This window comes from Lissotriton vulgaris, chromosome 4_1 (genome assembly GCF_964263255.1).
Source record: "Lissotriton vulgaris chromosome 4_1, aLisVul1.2, whole genome shotgun sequence".
NCBI classification, from domain to species: domain Eukaryota; kingdom Metazoa; phylum Chordata; class Amphibia; order Caudata; family Salamandridae; genus Lissotriton; species Lissotriton vulgaris.
The window spans coordinates 1,538,009,364-1,538,028,175 of record NC_141691.1 but is presented as its reverse complement, the minus strand read 5'-3'; the positions used below and the strand labels follow the sequence as shown (position 1 = coordinate 1,538,028,175).

The following is an 18,812-nucleotide window of genomic DNA, read 5'->3' as shown; positions in this document are numbered from 1 at the left end:
GCGCCAAAGACAATATCTTCAGTACCGAAATCTATGCCAAAGGACTCAACATCAGCTTCTAAGGCTAAAGACAAGCAACAAACTGGTTCTGAACTGAAAAAATCGGCGCCGAATGCTGTGCCTTAAGAAGAGGAGCTTTTCCAACCAGATACTTCACAAAAAAGGATCTACATTGATCCAGAAACAGGACATGTTTCCACTACACCAAACAGGAAGAGGAAGTCGGATACAGCACCTACACCTCCAGTGCCTGTCAAGAAGAAGGACTCTGCCAGATCTCCTAAGCACCCTTCTTCTCCTGTATCTCCTTCTCCTCCTCTTCCTTTAAACATTTCACCTCAAAATTCTCCTCCTCAATCTCCAACACATACACCTCCTCAGGATGATGATGATGAAGAGTATAGCATGGGGGGAGGGAGAGACCCAGATGAACCATTTCCCTACCCAACAGGTTCACCAGACTGGGAGTATCCAAACCCACAGGATGTTCCAGATATTCCTGACCCACATACATATCCATCTAAACCTTCTCCTCCAGAAGATAATATTGGGTTTGGACACTTGATTAATAGGGCTGCCATCTATCACAATATCACCATGCATTCAGATGAGGCAGAGGAAGATTTTTTATTAGACACTTTTGAGCACTCCCAAAAATCTGTACAAATACTGCCAATGATTTATGGAGTCATTAAGCATGCACCAGAAGTGTTTAAAGATCCTGTAAGAGCTAGAATCATAAAGCCAAGGATAGTGAAAAAGTGCAGAGAGGCTCCTGGGGACCCTGCCTACATTAAAGGACAGCTTACCCTTAGACTCCCTAGTAGTTTCAAACACTAGGAAAAGAGCAAATTCCCAAACATCAGGTGAAGCACCACCTCCCGATAAAGAATGAAAGATCATAGATGCTTCAGGGAAAAAAATAGCATCGCTAACACACAGGCCCTCCTCGCAAGATACGACAGGGCTCACTATGATCAGTTAGAGAAGCTCTTACAACATCTACCTGACCAATATAAGGCACAAGCAAATTACTTCATACAAGAGGGTAAGCTTATATCAAATGCCTCCATTAAATGCGCACTTGATGTAGCGGATACTGCATCCAGAGCAATAAACACCAGTGTCCTCCTTAGACGTCACGTGTGGCTACGCATTTAAGGATTTAAGCAAGAAGTGCAAAGTACTATCTTAAATCAACCATTCAACCAACAACAATTATTTGGTCCAGAGGTAGACGCAGCACTTGAAAAAATTAAGAAAGACACTGACACAGCGAAGTCTATGGGAGCTCTGCAGTCCACCCAATCATGAGGCTCCTTTCGTCGATTCTTCTACAGAGGAGGCTCCAAACAAGCTGGAGCAGACAATTCAGCTTCCTTTAAAACAAATACACAAACATCCTCCAATAGAGGATACTTTAGAGGAGGCTACAGAGGCAACAACATCAAGGGAAGAGGTTGAGGAAATAACAATAATCAAACTTCTCCCAACACAAAATAGTGACTTCCTTCTGCTTCACCAACAGCATTCCTCTCCTGTAGGGGGCAGACTAACTCAGTTCCTACCTGTCTGGAATTCCATCACAACAGACAAGTGGGTAAGACAAATTATACAGTATGGTTACTGCCTAGAGCTCACGACTACCCCTCCTCATATACCACCCAGACACCGTCCAATGTCTACAGAACATCTAACGCTGCTCCAACAAGAAGTTCTCTCATTGCTGCAAAAAGATGCAATAGAGCTAGTTCCGTTGCAACATCAAGGAACAGGGGTTTACTCACTCTATTTCCTAATACCCAAAAAGGACAGAACACTTAGACCAATTCTAGACCTAAGGCATCTCAATCTGTATATACACTCAGATCATTTTCACATGATCACTTTACAAGTGCTCCCATTGTTGCAACAAGGCAATTTCCTAACCACACTAGACCTCAAGGACGCCTACTTCCACATTCCCATACATCCTTCTCACAGGAAGTATCTCAGATTTGTACTAGAAGGACAACACTATCAGTTCAAAGTGCTTCCATTCGGGGTTTCAACTCCACCACGAGTGTTAACCAAGTGCCTAGCAGTAGTAGCAGCACATCTCAGAAGACAACATATCCACGTCTTCCCATACTTAGACGATTGGCTCATAAAAGCCAAGTCATTCAATCAGTGTGTCCAACACACATCTCAAACAATTAAAACACTGCACGACTTGGGGTTTACCATCAACTACACCAAATCACATCTCCAGCCCTCTCATATACAGCAATACCTAGGGGCTACCATAAACACCGATACAGCTCTACCTTATCCCAGTCCAGCCAGGATACAGAGTATTCAAGCCTTAGTCACAAAGTTTCAAAACCAACACTCTCTCCCAGCCAGTGTTCATGCAACTAATAGGCATGATGGCATCTTGCATTTTTATTGTACCATATGCAAGACTGCAAATGCGCCCATTGCAGGAATGTCTAGCACATCAGTGGAATCAGGCTCAAGGACAACTTACAGACCTGGTGTTGGTGGACAGCCGCACACATCGCTCTCTGCAGTGGTTGAACACCAAAAACTTGTACAGATGGCGGCCGTTCCTCGAACCTGTACCACAGATAGTACTGACAACAGACGCATCCCTCACAGGATGGGGAGCCCATCTGCTCCACCATACAACTCAGGGAAAATGGACCGCTCAACAAAAGGTGCTTCACATTAATCACCTAGAGCTGCTAGCAATATTCCTAGCACTAAAATCCTTCCAAGTACATGTACAGAAGAAAGCTGTCTTGATCCGGACGGACAACATGACAGCCATGTACTGTATTCAAAAACAAGGAGGCACACATTCCCTGCAACTGTCCCAGCGCGCACAGAACATTTGGAGATGGGCTAATCCATAAAAGATATATCTGCTTGCAGAACACATTCCAGGAGTTCCCAATCAGATAGCAGATCTGTTAAGTCGATAGACACAACAGATTCACGAATGGGAACTACATCTGCAAGTTCTTCTACCATTCTTTCACAAGTGAATGAATGTTGGATTTATAGAGCACGTGGTTACCCTGAGGCGTCCCAGCGCTGTACCACTGGGGAACCCGTCCTGGCTTTCCCTGTGAGATGGTCCCTTTACTGGGCATCCCCAAGGTGTGCAGCCAGGCATCCCCGGCGGTGATGAGGCCGGAGTGGAGATTAAGCAAGCTATTGCCCAGAGTTGCAGCGTGGGACCCCATGGTTAGAGTGGCACCGAGGCGAGATTTATCGGGCCCGCTGACATTGGTCCTGCACCCGGCCGCGTCGGGAATTGAACCCTGGTCCCGGGCCGACCTCTGCCTTCGGGTCTGCCGCCTCTAACCATTGAGACACACGAAAACGCAAAATGCCCAACCTTCGCCGCCAGGTTTCCACACCCGCTGTCCAAGAGCAATGCAATATGGATGAACTGGTCAGGCAGGTTTGCGTACGCTTTTCCGCCAAGCCCACTAATACCACTAGTACTACGCAAGCTGAGACAACAATCTCTCAAATTGATCCTGGTAGCTCCCACATGGGCATGCCAACCATGGTTCACCACACTGCTAGAACTCTCTCTAGTTCCACACCAAAGACTGTGTCTGACAGCTTCCATGCTAATGCAGAACCATGGAGACATCAGACATCCAGATCTAAGTCAATTGTATTTGGTGATCTGGTTCCTGAAGTCTTAGTTTGGTTACCTTAACCTGCAACCAGACTGTATGAATATCATTAAAGAACCACAAGACCTACTACTAGAGCGTGCTATCCTGCAAAATGGAAGAGATTTGCCATTTACTGCACTAATAATCAAATTGATCCTCTAGATGCTTCCATCCAGAATATAATATGTTACCTTCTCCATTTACAAAGATGTAATCTAGCATATTCATCTATACGTTTACATCTTGCAGCAATTGCAGCATATCTACAAAATAGACAAAATATGTTGTTATTTAGAGTACCTGCAATCAAAGCTTTTATGGAAGGATTAAAACTAATCATTCCTCCTAGGTTACCACCCTCTCCAGTGTGGAACCTAAACATTGTTCTTACCAGGCTCATGGAACCCCCCTTTGAACCTTTACATAAGTGTGAACTGCACCATAATGTATCACAACTCACATTTCTTGTTCTAGAATCAATGCAAAAAAGAGAAGGAATAGACAATAATAAACATTTGCTAAGAAGATAGAATTTTTGGATAATGAAGATGCACTCCTGCAAACCTCATGGACTTAATGAACGTATTGAATTTGCATGTTATCTGTAACTATGTACTCTGTAAAACACTGAATAATATAGACAGGCCAGGTATGACCTAACCTATAGTTCTGTTCCAAGGCACGTACCTGGAGACTAACACATTAACCCTTGTATTGTTTTCACCACATTTTATCAGAAACTCATTCTATTTTTTAGCGTACATTTTCTTACTGATCACTGTTCTATAACTTTAATTTTAGTAGAGTATATCCTTATGCGACATACATTCTTATATGTTTTCTATAACACTTTTGGTGTTATTTACTCGGTTCTAAAATGGCCGCTGCTTTTCAAGAGCAAATCTAGTCCTTTTACACTATCTAGCATTACACGAGCGAAAGGCCGGAAATGCCTGTACGTCAATAACGGTACAAAAGGGGGTGGTGATGGACGGAGCATCTGAGTCAATCAAACACTCGCACCGAGTCAAAAGATCTGGTTTTAATCCATCACCGTTCTTTAGCCCACTCTGCCACCCCAGTTCAGACATGGCTATATGCAAATCAGTCTGACCCCGTGCCTCATGGGAACAGTCCATGATGATGGCCACTGGACTGATGGATTAAACCCAGATCTTTTGACTGGGTGTGAGTGTTTGATTGATTCAGATGCCTCGTCCATCACCACCCCCTTTTGTACCGCTTTTGGCCTCCATAAGTGTGGCAAGGTATGCTCAGACGTGAGTCCCTTGCTCACTTTGCCACTGGATTCAAGCAAGCCGGGCTGAAGACCGCTGGAATGCCAAAAACCGGTCCTCGGAAGCTTGTTTCCGGTCCAGGGAAGACATGGCTTGGCAGTTCGGGCTGGACTGTTCCCATGAGGCACGGGGTCAGACTGATTTGCATATAGCCATGTCTGAACTGGGGTGGCAGAGTGGGCTAAAGAACGGTGATGTATTAAACCCAGATCTTTTGACTGGGTGTGAGTGTTTGATTGATTCAGATGCTCCGTCCATCACCACCCCCTTTTGTACGTCAATAACAGCTGACTACTCAGCGTAACACATACACCGGACCGATCAGAACGTATGCTGATTTGGAATGAAACGCCCGGAGACCCGCTGCTCTTTATACTAAGTAAGGTTCATTGGAAGCGATACGCTAATAATATTGCAGTCGTTTTGTTGAACCCACATTATTTTATGTTTAAAGTTTACCCTGTCGCTTAACTTTCAGGGAAACACCCAAGTGTATTCGTGCTCAGTAACGTAAGTAGATTGCGTACTAGAGACCGCACGTTGCCCACGATCCGCGTATTATTAATGTTAAACACACCGAGGTCACCACACGCTAATTTCGATCACTTGAGATCCGTACACACCTATTGATGCACCTGTATTCACAACTTTTTACGTACTAAATAGCATGACAGTCACAATGTGCACATTACACAAAAGCACCTTTCAAGTATTAGCCTTATGATTTGAGATGCATTTGAATAGGGTTGTTTTGAACTGTAAATGTGACATGATTTCTTGTAGATATGCTCCCCGATGGAGGGCTCACTGCCCGAAATGCACTGGAGCCAAACTGAGTGATGATGATATCACAGGATCCTTATTTTGATTGAATTGAAACTGATTTAATTTCATGAATTATCAAAGAATAAAGTTGAATTGCTGTATCAATATATGATTAATATTTATTAAGAGGAACTTTACAAAATCCTTGTTTAGGACACCCAGGTGTGCCCGAGGGGATGCAACCAATGATTATTGGAAGCACTAATTAGTATTAATTCAGAAACGTCTTAGGTTGGAAGACGCCGCCCGAGGAGCACCCTTAAAGAATTGGAGTACCCATAAGAATCTTCACTATATCAGAGGCGCAACTAGAGACAAATTTCGGGGGGGGGGGGGGGGGGGGGTGTTGGCGGGCTAAGAAAAAAATTAGGGGGGGCTGAACCTTTAATCAGTAGGCAGAGTGGAGCAGCAGGGGCTCTTAGAAGGGGTGAAACAACTGCAAGGCCTAATTAACATTCAAATGGTCTTTTAAAGACCTGTGAAACATTCGGGTGCGGCTCTGTGTGTGCCCGGGATCTGTCTCATCCCGGGCTGCCACACACGACGGGGGGGGGGGGCTGAAGCCCGGTCATTCCAATGGGTGTTGCGCGCCCGCACTATATTATGCACTAAACCTGAGGTTGTGCACGACCATTACACAAATATTAAATAGCAGAGCAGCCACTCGATTCCTGAATTTAGGTCTCCTCCTGGCAAAGGAGGATCTATCTCTATGAGGATCTATTACTATGTGATGGAAAGTGGGTGCGCCTCCCTTGACCGTGTTCCGGCATACTGTGGTATTGTGTTGGGTCCAAGCAGAAAGTAAAGCCCTGGATGGGCAAGAGGGGAAAGGGCTTCTTAAATACCCTACTCCCCCCACAATTACCCCTGATGGTGACTGGCTCTGCACCCACTAAGCCACTGTGTCTGAGAAGTATTCCCTCATTGGGAGTGTTTTTTTTTTTGTTTTTGTTTTTTTGTTAAAATTATTTTGTTGAATTCACAAATTCAAATAAAAATAAAGGCAGATACAAGCAGCAAAAGTATAAGAGAGTGATACAATTGCCAAGTGTGCTACATATGAATTTGGCAATAGGGAGGGCAGAGTGTAGAGAGTTGTATTCTGGTTATTTCAGTGTACACCTTTAATAGAATGTATTGTTGTTAAGTATTCTTTTAATCTGGAATGTTAACAGTGCATGTTTTCATTATGTACCTGCTGTTTGACTGGACCAGTCGTGGGTCTCTTGTATGGAATTAAATTTTCTTACTTAAACCTGCAAACCTTGAAGTTGCTTACTTATTTCTTTGAGAAGAACTTCCTACATGATAAAGGCAAATACAAGCAGCAAAAGTATAAGAGAGTGATACAATTGCCAAGTGTGCTACATATGAATTTGACAATAGAGAGGGCAGAGCCAGTGTAACAGGTAAGCAAGCAAAAAACCAGGGGAAGAAGCGAGCGGGGGTGAAGAGAGATAAAGGGAAGGGGGCTGGGCAAACAAGGCCAGGGAGGGCGGCCAAGGAAGGTTAGTTTTCGCCTAAGAAGGGAGAGCAAATAAGAAGGAACTCATCAGCCCTATCCATCAGGTTATAGATCACCTTCTCGTAGGAGGCAGTCCTAAACATGGCCGCAAGCCATTCCTCATGAGTTGAGACCTGCGGAGCACGCCAGTGACGCAGTATGCAGATTTTAGCCCCTGTGGAGCTGGCCTCCTATGCCAGCCCTGCAGGATCTTGAAAAGACTGGACTTCCTTCGGACCTCTCGGCCCACTCCACCCCCGGGACTCCAGTATTTCCACCCAGTCCCCATCTTCTTTCATCTGAAGACTGGTTTGCCAAACCTCTCAGAGGCGCTACACTTTGAGCTGTGAATATATATGTTGGATTAGAAGGTTATGCTGCCCGGATATCATTGGGAGTAGGTTTTGCAAATACTCTCCCTAGCCTCGGGGTATGATCCTTTCCTATCCTTTCCCTCATGGGCTCAGAATATGGTCTCCTGACACCCTTTCCCACCGATTTTACTGTCTGATGGCTCTTCCTTAGTCGCTAATGATCATTGATCCTCGTTGGCTTGTTTCCCATCCATAGATGAATGTCTCCTGCTAAGTCTCATTCTATTCGTCGTGAAGCTATGTCAAAGTGTTCCATTTATTTGGTTTTGTTCTTCTTTTTCATATCCCTTTTCAATACTATATACAAGGGGTTACTGGAGCTCGGCTCCTTACTTTCGACATGCTCTGTGCTTACAGTAATTTGTGAGGGATTTTTAACTACAACCTCTCCTAGACCAATAAATATGTATCTCTTTTGTCATCATTCATGTGCAAAGATCAACTGTTATTATAGTAACTATAAAACCTAATACAAATATGTTTACAAAATGTATAGTTTTACTTTTTTTGAGATACCCTAAAAGGCATCAATTACAGTACTGTTTTAATGTCTCTCCACTCTTTTCTTCCTAGCACCAGAATACATGCTCTGTATACAAAATGGAAAATTTGACCACGCTGATAGAATGTTCAGCAGGTTTGTAATTTTTGGTCTTAAGAACTTTCTGAATTTCGTATCAAAATCAGTCTTTTCGTATGAATATCGTAGATGATTGTGGCAAAAGACACATGTTTTCTGGTGGATTGTGGCATGTGGGGGCTGTGTAAGAGCCACTTTGTTGGCCTAGGGAGCCAATATGTCCCCTTAATTAAAGTTCTGAAAGAAGAAACCATAATGAAGCGGTGTCATGGCTTGAGTGGGTTTCTGACTCGAATCCGCATCCCTGGAGATTGATCACACCTTATTGGAAGTTTAATCTGCCATTTGGATGGCATTGCAGCGCTTTTCGAGAGTCCGAGAGTGACCTTTCGAAATGTTTCTAGTGTTTCCTTGAGGGACTGCAATCTGATTCTGTTTGTGGAGAGTGTGGTCAGTAGAGTGGGCGGGGATCTTCCTGTTCGGTAATGGGGCGCCGTTTAAGTTCTTTGATGAGTGAACATGGACGTCAGTTCAACAAAATGCCAGGTGTTGAGCGCAGTATTTGGCCTTTGTAACCACTATTTAAAATCAGGGCTGGACTGGGAACCAAAGCATCCGTGGCATTGAAGGTTGAAACCCACCCTGCGTCTCTCCCTCCCTGCTTACCTCCCTTCCTTTCTCTCACGCCCCGTCGCTTACCTCCTTATGCTGTGCGTGCTGCAGTAACCCCCCTGGAACTGGAGAGAACTACAGATGCTCACGCGGCAGCCTGGGCCTTGAAAAGTCGTCTTGAAATGGCTGTAGCCCTCCGGGATATTTCCGATCGCTTAAACGACAGTTATTTGAGACCTCTATTGATGTCATAAAAATACAATTTAGACTATCAACCGTATGGTAATAAGAATATTATTACTTTATATTTCCAAAAAAACAAACGGTAACTGTCGAGTAAATTCATGAATCGTCTATGGAATTGAGTTCAATTGAGAATTAGTTCATGACTGGACTGAAAAAGCCCCCCTTGATGTCTGATAGTGGCACTTGGCACGGGTGCATTTCAAAGGGATTGCTTGCTCTTTAAATGCAAGGAAGACAGTGCTGGGTTCTATATAGGAGGTACATTTACACCTTATAATCTGTGTAGAACCAGTCCAGTGAGATCCACAGTGTGACCTGGACAAGCCATCCACCTGAGACAATAAGGCAAGAAACCATGTATTAGAACCTTATAAAGAAATAAGGGTAAGCGGAGTGCAGGCCCAGTGTGCACATAACTCATTGTGCACAGTATTTGTGGGCTTGATGCCTGAGCAGGGCTAAATAGCGTTGCTTATCCTTCATTTAAAAAAACCATTTTTAAATCTACTGTTCCGATTTCATATCACTCATCCAAAGTGCTGCCAATGATCATCAGGGGTGGAGGGTTCTGCAAATCTGTTGCTAATTAGGACATCATTTCTGAAAACAATAGGAAGTATTTCACAGGCTCTTGCGATACGAGTTTTTATACTCTTATACCCCTCCATTTTGTTCACTAAGAGCACTCAAATGAATCGGTCACCGTTAAAAAGTTATGGTTCAGTAGCACTTTAAACTGGAAAGGCATTTTTTGATTTACCTATACATTTGGTCCTCATGTATAGATCATTAACAATTTCGGGAATATGCAGCTAAGGTCCGGCATGCAGTTCAGTGCAGGAGAAAGAAAGCTATGAGGCCATGGGGTCCAAAGAAGATGTGTTATCAATTTTAGCTCCCTTGGGAACATTTTATCGCATGGCACGAAAGTATAATTTTACTCCGAAAACACGCTTTTCGTAATTTGGTATATATTCATTGAGTAGATTTTGAGAGGTCCACATTTGAAAAATGTGCCAGATGGACCTGAAAGGGTTAATACTTTTGTATGTCTTGGCCATTAAAAATGTTGATTTCTAAAATTGCAATTTCTATCGTTCAGATGTAAAAAAAAAATTGAGGAATGTAATTGTCCAATGGAGGGAATTGCATTTTTTCCTTACAATTGTGAAAATCATGATTTTGGTCGAGATTGCGATATTAACTTAATAGAAAAATAATTCCACAGCAAAGGGAAGGCACTGTGAGAGGTGTCTGACCCCAGGCAAGTGCTCGTGGCATTCAGGAATGTGGCAATGGGCATAGAAGAAAAAAAAAATTATGAATTTTCCTGTGTTTGTGGCCACGATTTTGCATTGGGGAACAGGCAACCCTTTCCCCGATTTTCACAGGCTGGCGCTGAAGGGCATGGAAGAAAGTTGGCATGGCCTTCTGCCATGTTCAGTACATTACTTTGCCAGGCACAGGAAATAAAGGCTCTCTACTAAGAGCAAGCATGGCAAGTTGTAGTAGTTATGGTGTGCTTTGCCTACCGTAACTGATGAATTTCATGGCTTTTTGAGGTTTGTGTTCAATGAACCAAAGCTAACCTGTCACTACGTTTTTCCATATACACTTGGGGACAGTGTGATCTGATTGGCTGCCCACATGAAGAAAAATGTTGCATCTAACGTTACAGGACTCTGGAACTTAATCGCTGAAGTTAAAATTGAAATCACATATAGGGTGGCTGGGCAAGGGTACCTTGGTCCCATGGCACTTCTGGGAGGGGATCCAGAGGGAAAGGGGTCAAAAAGTAAATGATCGTAGCATGTGAGGAAGATGAAAGATGTAACGAAAAATGTACCACATAATAATATAGAAACGTGCTTAAACGGCAACATAGGAATGCATAATTAAGTAGATATTAGTAAATGTGCTTTTATTAAATGTGAACAAAGTGGAAAATGCTGCTTAATTTCTCCAGAAAGCTCTAATTTATATCGTTCTCCAAGTTATAGAACACACTATTCGTTTTTTCTGTCCCTTTAAGAAAAAAAAAGATTTTCATAAATAGTGATTTATTGTAATAAGTGAATTATAGAGCCTGATCTTTTTGTGAAACGTGCTGTTTCTTGCAAAATGTATTTCTCTTTTTCTCATACCACATGACTTCACTGTATTTAGATTTTCTTTGCCACATATAATGAACATGCGTGTTAAAGAAAAGAAAATGCTTGATGTAGCTTACATTTTGTGATCTAACCAGGACATACCAGAAATCAAATGTTTAATTCTATAGAGCAGCTCATTGTTACAAGATGGGACACTAAATATCTAATAGAGTAGGCTTGCAAATGGTTATCATGAGAACCTATGTAGATGTAACGTTGTAATACGTTGTAGCCACCTCCAGCCGCAGCATGTGTAAGTAAGAGCAGTGGGGCCGGGTTGGGGGGGATTCGACAGACGACCACGAGGTAAAATTAAATAAATAATATTCCCTCGTCTTCTGTCGTCATCCCGTCCCCCACCCTGCCCCAAAGCTCTTACCTGCACCGGCCACTGCTGGCCACCTCTAAATAATTTTATGCCGACATGGGCGTTTACTGTGGGAAACGAAGACGACAGACCATCGGAATCTCTTCCTCCAATGGATGCAGATGGCTTATTCACCTGTGTTTGAGGCATGTGTGCTGTAGATACACATGCTTTGCATACTCCTGCTATCTGGAGTGGGGGATAGGGTAATTCCAAACATGGAACATAGATTAGGACTAATCCTAGCAGCACATGAAGGGCTCGCCTCTGCTCATGCAAGTGTTACCGCCACAGTATCATTCTGTCTGGATCCCAAAGATTTGTGATCTAGTCAGAGAAAAGATTGCGGACAAGAAAGAATTTGGGCCTTCTTACAGACAACCAGTAGCTGTCCTAGCTATCCACGGATCAAGGGGTTCCATCGATTTCAATGATTCCTGAAGCAATCCCAACAATTGACAGAACTGCCTCTGGCTATTTCATCAAATTTGATACGTTTTCTGAGGATCCCACCGAACCTGAAACAATGCCAGCAAAAAGAACTTTAAAAGAATAAGCACCTTTTTACCTTTTTCATCACTTGGAAAAGACTTATCTAGTTTCACCATGGATTGAGCTATGGATTGTGTTGGGAATATTTTTTCTTCTACTTTGGTTGACTCTGGTAATAACTCTGGGTATGCTGATAAATGGAAGATATGTCAAAATGGACACAGCAAGTAAGGACATCAACTTACTCCTAAAGCCACACAAATCATCCCATCGTGAACAAAGAGACTTGACATCAGTGAACATCACAGCCGTTCCTGTACCAGATAGTATAGCTTGGGACAAAACAGAATATGACATTTTTGGCCCGTCTGAGCTGTTGAAGATTCCATACTTATTCAAGATTTCATTTTGTGACTTTGTTTCATCTAGTACCTTTTCTGATGATTGGGATTTCGAGACTGTTAATAATATGATGTCCGACCTAGAAATGTCTGCAGTATTTACAAATCATGAATATTTAGAAGGTTCATCAGACTATGAACAAACGTATTGTTATAATCATTATGGACATCATTTCTTGCACAAATCTGCAAGTCCTAGAAATGTGTTAATGTATAACCAATGGGAACATTGTCCTACGCCACCAAAGGTTAGTTCAAAAAAATTTGCTATGAAATTTCCATACATTTTAGGGTTCAATGTATCGAATGCTGAATCGTTTTACTTTAAAAATGTGAACAAAACAGGAATGAAAAGTATGTTGACAAATACAAAACAGATTTATTCTGCAGCCTTTTATGCCCAACTGTCTAAACTAGGTTTTGAATTTATTTTGAAAAGACAACATTGTACATGGTGTAGAAGCTATGTTTAGTGCCTGTATCATCCCTGTGCAAATTATGTTTTTGAATGACACTGTCCAACAGACGTCTAGCCATGGGTTAGCCAAGATCAAAGACATGAACAATCTGTCCATACCTACACCTACACCTGATAGTGATAACACTTCAGAGGAGGAGGTCGACGTACATACTATAGTGCATCACATCAGAACAGGTCCAGATTGAAATAAATGGTTGATCTGGCCCACAGACACAAACAACTGTCAAGATAGGTTCCTAAACAAAACACAGGGTTTCACATTCAATAGGCCAGACTCAAGATATATTCAAAGACAGCATCCTGGGATAGAAACAACATACAGTGTAGGGAAACTCTGCCTTGATTGGCTACAAAGATCTACACTTAAGGATGTAAAGCAACACTTATCTTTACTTAAAGATGGCGCAGATCTTAGGGAATTCTTGCTAGAACCAAGAAAACACGTCAAAAACGTTTTATATATGCCAGCATATATGCTGCATATAACGAAATATGGAAGATTACGCAAGCAGAGAATGCAGAACGAATACGAGAAATTGATCGTATTCATTTAGAGAAATCTCTCTCGGTAGTTGACAATGGGTTAACGACTGTCGTCCAGGATATATTCATTGGACAGCATAGTGTCTTCTGCCATTGACATCATGGAACAGGACTTGGTCATGTTGCAACATGGTCAGTCGCAATTACGTTCTATCATGCTTTTAGGCTGGATGTTACAAAACCTTTGTTTAGGCTATGTGCCTTGGCGTTTAATCAACACTACGTCACTATTTTCAAAATTCAATCTCACTGATAAACAGATCAAATGGGCACAAAGGGGAGCAGACTATATGGTGCTGAGCAGTGAAAAAATGGATGATTACAGTTTACAGTGGCCGAGAAACCAGCTACTGAATGGCTAATACATGGAACAATCACTCTGCCTGTTACAATTTTCCATTTTCACTATTGCCTAAAACACATACCAGCAGGCACATATGGAAGGTTGGGTAAAGAATACATCAAGACATCCTGGAATTTTCCATACACTCAAAGATGTTGGAGTGGGGGGACGTGAAGTGTTTCTTAGCGGTACAAACTGTGAAAACGCATTAAGCGATTCTCTCCTTTGTCAGGGTATAAACTTACACGGGCCCTGCGATGGTTCCTCTAACAACTTATCCTGTCACCTGCAAGGTTCACCAGCTGCATGATTGATCCAATTTTTGGAAAACTTTCAAATGGAAGTTACCTCATGTTGAACGATCACAGCTGCTGTGGCATGTTGCCAGGTATACCATATCTAGTAACTGAGTCAGCCAGGGTCACTTGCTGTATGCAAGTATTGTTTCCAAAAACCAAGACAGCCAGGGAGTCGCCTTTATGGCCTTCACTGAACATCTCTTCTACACGAATTGATACTCTAAGCAGAATGAAAGCCATTCTTTTGCAAAAAACTGAGCCGCTGACCTCGGCCAATGAAACCTATGATCTACAAATCTCAAGGACTTCTGCCAAAATACATGCCCTTTCGAATAAAAACTGCCCTATACATTTCTCAGAAATGTTAAGTTGTATCTTAAACATGTCTGATACGAGCGGCATTGTAAATGTATTTAAGACCGTATTTTCCGGATTGTTAGCAACTTATCAAGCAGTCCTAGGAATATTTCCGAACTTCGTGCACTCTGTGTTTGGTGGATTGACCCTCCTTTTGGGACTCGTTGCAGGGATACTATTTTTGCTCCTACTGCTGCGATATGGCAAGCCAATTCACCAGCGACACCCAGTTCTCCATGGAGACAACTCTACGAAGTGTCGTAAGTGCATCGTCCAAATTGTGGGACTACCTCGTCTACAAGAATTAAACACCACATGGTTTCTGTCATTCAGACCAATTTGGCAAGATTGCATCTTACCTGTTCTACGCTGCCTGCTGTGTGGAGAAGAATGCGTGTTAGACACATGTCTCACACTCCCATCAGTCATGCCAACGGATGTTAATACTTTGCTTGAATAAATAAAGAAAAGGAGGCCCCCTTAACTGTCAACTTTGGGACAGGGGAGATAGCGTAGGAAACTTGAGAACGTCCCACAAGGTTACCGCAAAATGGGTAGGAAATGGAGTAGTAAACTGCAATGCGTTTTGCAATACCTGCGATATACTTCTATTGGTTGTCAGGACATAGAATACAAAGTATACGTTCAAACTTATACCTATTGTACCACCAGAAACTGTAAATGGAATTGCATACATGCACACAAAGCATCAAATGTAAAAAGAAAAATCGAAGAATAATGTTTTAGAAAAATATATATATATTTGTCAAGTTATTCACAAAAAGTACATTATCAAACATAATTATAACAAATCATTAAAAAACATACATATTGCATGTTACATTTATTAATTTTTTTTTTTTTAAAAAGACAACTCATAAGCATTCAGGTTAAAAAGTTCAAAAGAACAGGGGTCGACGCGGCGTTTCGGTTACAGTGAGATAAACAACCTTCTTCAGGACCAAGTTCTTATAGGTTTTAGTAGCCTCCAACTAAATCCAGGAGGGCACTTTGGCGGTTGTATAATCCGATATGGGAACTGAAAGTAATTCCTCTTGTAGTTCTATAGTTCCTCACGGTATCTTAAGATTTTATGTGGATAAATCTTGTGTGGGTAGTAGGAGCCACCGATAAATATTTCCTGTGTTGCCAGGTTTAAATTACTGGCAGTAGTGGGTGATGCACTTGCTTTTCACTATGCTGGTATAACAGCTATTTAGCATTCAATTCGTGGTGGGCATTGTCCTGCCACTGGTTCTCGAGCTTAATGTTCGGCCTCCCTGCTCCTACTCCCGTCGCCGTTAATCTTCTCTTTATTGTGTAAGCGCTTACACGATAAAGAGAAGATTAACGGCGACGGGAGTAGGAGCAGGGAGGCCGAACATTAAGCTCGAGAACCAGTGGCAGGACAATGCCCACCACGAATTGAATGCTAAATAGCTGTTATACCAGCATAGTGAAAAGCAAGTGCATCACCCACTACTGCCAGTAATTTAAACCTGGCAACACAGGAAATATTTATCGGTGGCTCCTACTACCCACACAAGATTTATCCACATAAAATCTTAAGATACCGTGAGGAACTATAGAACTACAAGAGGAATTACTTTCAGTTCCCATATCGGATTATACAACCGCCAAAGTGCCCTCCTGGATTTAGTTGGAGGCTACTAAAACCTATAAGAACTTGGTCCTGAAGAAGGTTGTTTATCTCACTGTAACCGAAACGCCGCGTCGACCCCTGTTCTTTTGAACTTTTTAACCTGAATGCTTATGAGTTGTCTTTTTAAAAAAAAAATTTTTTAATAAATGTAACAACATGCAATATGTATGTTTTTTAATGATTTGTTATAATTATGTTTGATAATGTACTTTTTGTGAATAACTTGACAAATATATATATATTTTTCTAAAACATTATTCTTCGATTTTTCTTTTTACATTTGATGCTTTGTGTGCATGTATGCAATTCCATTTACAGTTTCTGGTGGTACAATAGGTATAAGTTTGAACGTATACTTTGTATTCTATGTCCTGACAACCAATAGAAGTATATCGCAGGTATTGCTAGGTATTGCAAAACGCATTGCAGTTTACTACTCCATTTCCTACCCATTTTGCGGTAACCTTGTGGGACGTTCTCAAGTTTCCTAATACTTTGCTTGAACCAGTAACGGCCCATGCTCTGTGTTGTCCCCAGAGGCTACCAATTCTGATGACGGCATTCATTGAGATCTCACAGACGCAAATTGCAACTGCTGAGGTACGAGAGGAAACAGGCGCGCTGGTACCATCCAATACGAACATTGCTAATGCGACCAATGCTGACGGCGATGCTTCACATCTATGTGCGGTTAGTCTTCTAAACGAGGTAATCCAACTTTCACCTACAATGGTAGACAATTTTTTGTCAACAGACAGAAGATTTCATGTTTTCTCCAAGGCCCAACACTGACTTTTGATTTTGGCACACAGTGTTCTGAGAGACTTTGAATTTGACCTTCCTTTTTCAAAAAAAGGTACTAACTTTGGAACTCTTTTTCCTGTGATTAATTGTTTATTTCTCCAAATTTGAATTTTTCATTTTTTGGCACAAGTAATCTGCTTATAGTAGAACTATTCATAGAGAACAAGAATTCTTTGAAAACTTCCAGAGACAAAATATGACCTTGTCCACATACATACAGTTTTATGTAATCTGACATGAGATGGTTTCGGCACCTTTTTCTTTTGTATTTACGAGCCATTTCATGAATGTATATTTTCATTATTCATTCAGTGAGCATTTAAAAATGTCAACATGTGCTTAGAATGAATACTTGCTTTAATGTGTACAGCACCAATTCTTTAGTTTGTATACATCATTACAATGTATTTGAAACATGCTTTTAGCACTAGATGTATAGGTATGATTTAGATAAAGATTACATGTTTAGGACTTAGTATTGTACATAAGAAAGTGGAGTGGGTGTTGTATGTCGATTTAGATTCCGTATGCATTTCCCGATTCATGCCCTGATATAGGTACATTTCACATTGCCCTTATATAGGCATAGATATCCAGTCCTTATTTAGGCATAGTCCATGCTACCCAAATACAGGCATGGCTACTTCCATCCGTTCATCTACGTCACAATGAGTTCTAGGAAAACCAGACTCTTAAGCTGTTAGGGGCTTCCCCTTGCTTGAATATTGATTTCTCCAAGAACTCATTTATTATGCATGAACATCTATTCCTTAGGAGTTCATTCATGACGTTAATATGCCTGACTTTACGTCAATGCTGGCATTCCTAAACACCTCCAAGGTATAAATATACCTTCACTTGCTATGGCAAAGTTTGGTGTGGTTCGGTGCAGTTCGACTATATCCTTGCACGACACAGCCCGCCACAGCAAGTACCGAAGGAATCCAACTCTCCAGCTGACGCACTGACTAGATGCTGTCATCCTCCTGCCGAGAATCCAACTCCAGTGTTTCTGACTCCCCTTGCGGGGTGTTGGGAGATCGAGTCCAGGGAAAGAGATACCAACCTCTCTTATTCTAAGGTATTGAGCTGAATAGAACCTAGAGAAACCTTTGGCAATTCTTGGCAGAACTAAACTATAGCTAAAGACAGCACCTACTTCTTCCCTCGTACTAGTCCTAGGTTAGGTAGGCGTATTTTAGAAGCACCAGTTGAGTATTTTAGCCTGTGTTATTTATGTATGTATTTTTACGTATGTCATAGCAACAGACAATGCTATTAACGTATTATTTTATATTACTGTTTACGCTGTACGCATTATACTTTGCATTCTGTCTAACGATTGTAGCAGTTCCTATCTCTTGCATGAGAAATAAGACTGTTCAATAAACCCTTTTTATTGAAACGCCCATCTCTCTTTTTCTCTGCAACTCTGTAGAAACGAAGCATGCATGATTGACTGAGTGAAATAGTTATCTATTGTTTCCATGACTCTGAAGATATTGTTCCGGTTCAAGGGGAAACAAAGTTGTCATGTTTATGCGGTAGTCAGAGACTAATACCTTCTTGTTTATTCGAGAAAGTTTCTAGTGACCTCTGAGATAGCTGGCACACACACAATTAAGTTTAACATAGGACTGAAGTCAGTATGTCTCATTCGACTATGTCAAATCTATAGTGTATATTATTCCAATGCGCAGAGCCTATCTGGAATATAGGAACTACACTGCAATGCTATCTGCCTCCCTCTCATGGAGCGCAGGGGGCAGGTCAGATGATTGGAGAGACCT

General features: G+C 41.8%; 1 protein-coding gene across 1 annotated transcript in view; it reads left to right on the top strand.

The window, feature by feature from the left end:
• NSMAF (neutral sphingomyelinase activation associated factor) overlaps positions 1-18,812 on the top strand; it is a 606,375-nt gene that overhangs the window by 366,709 nt on the left and 220,854 nt on the right. Inside the window, exon 16 of the mRNA XM_086965781.1 lies at positions 8,255-8,318. Coding sequence (XP_086821907.1) covers positions 8,255-8,318 — 64 coding nt within the window. The remainder of the gene's footprint in view (positions 1-8,254; positions 8,319-18,812) is intronic.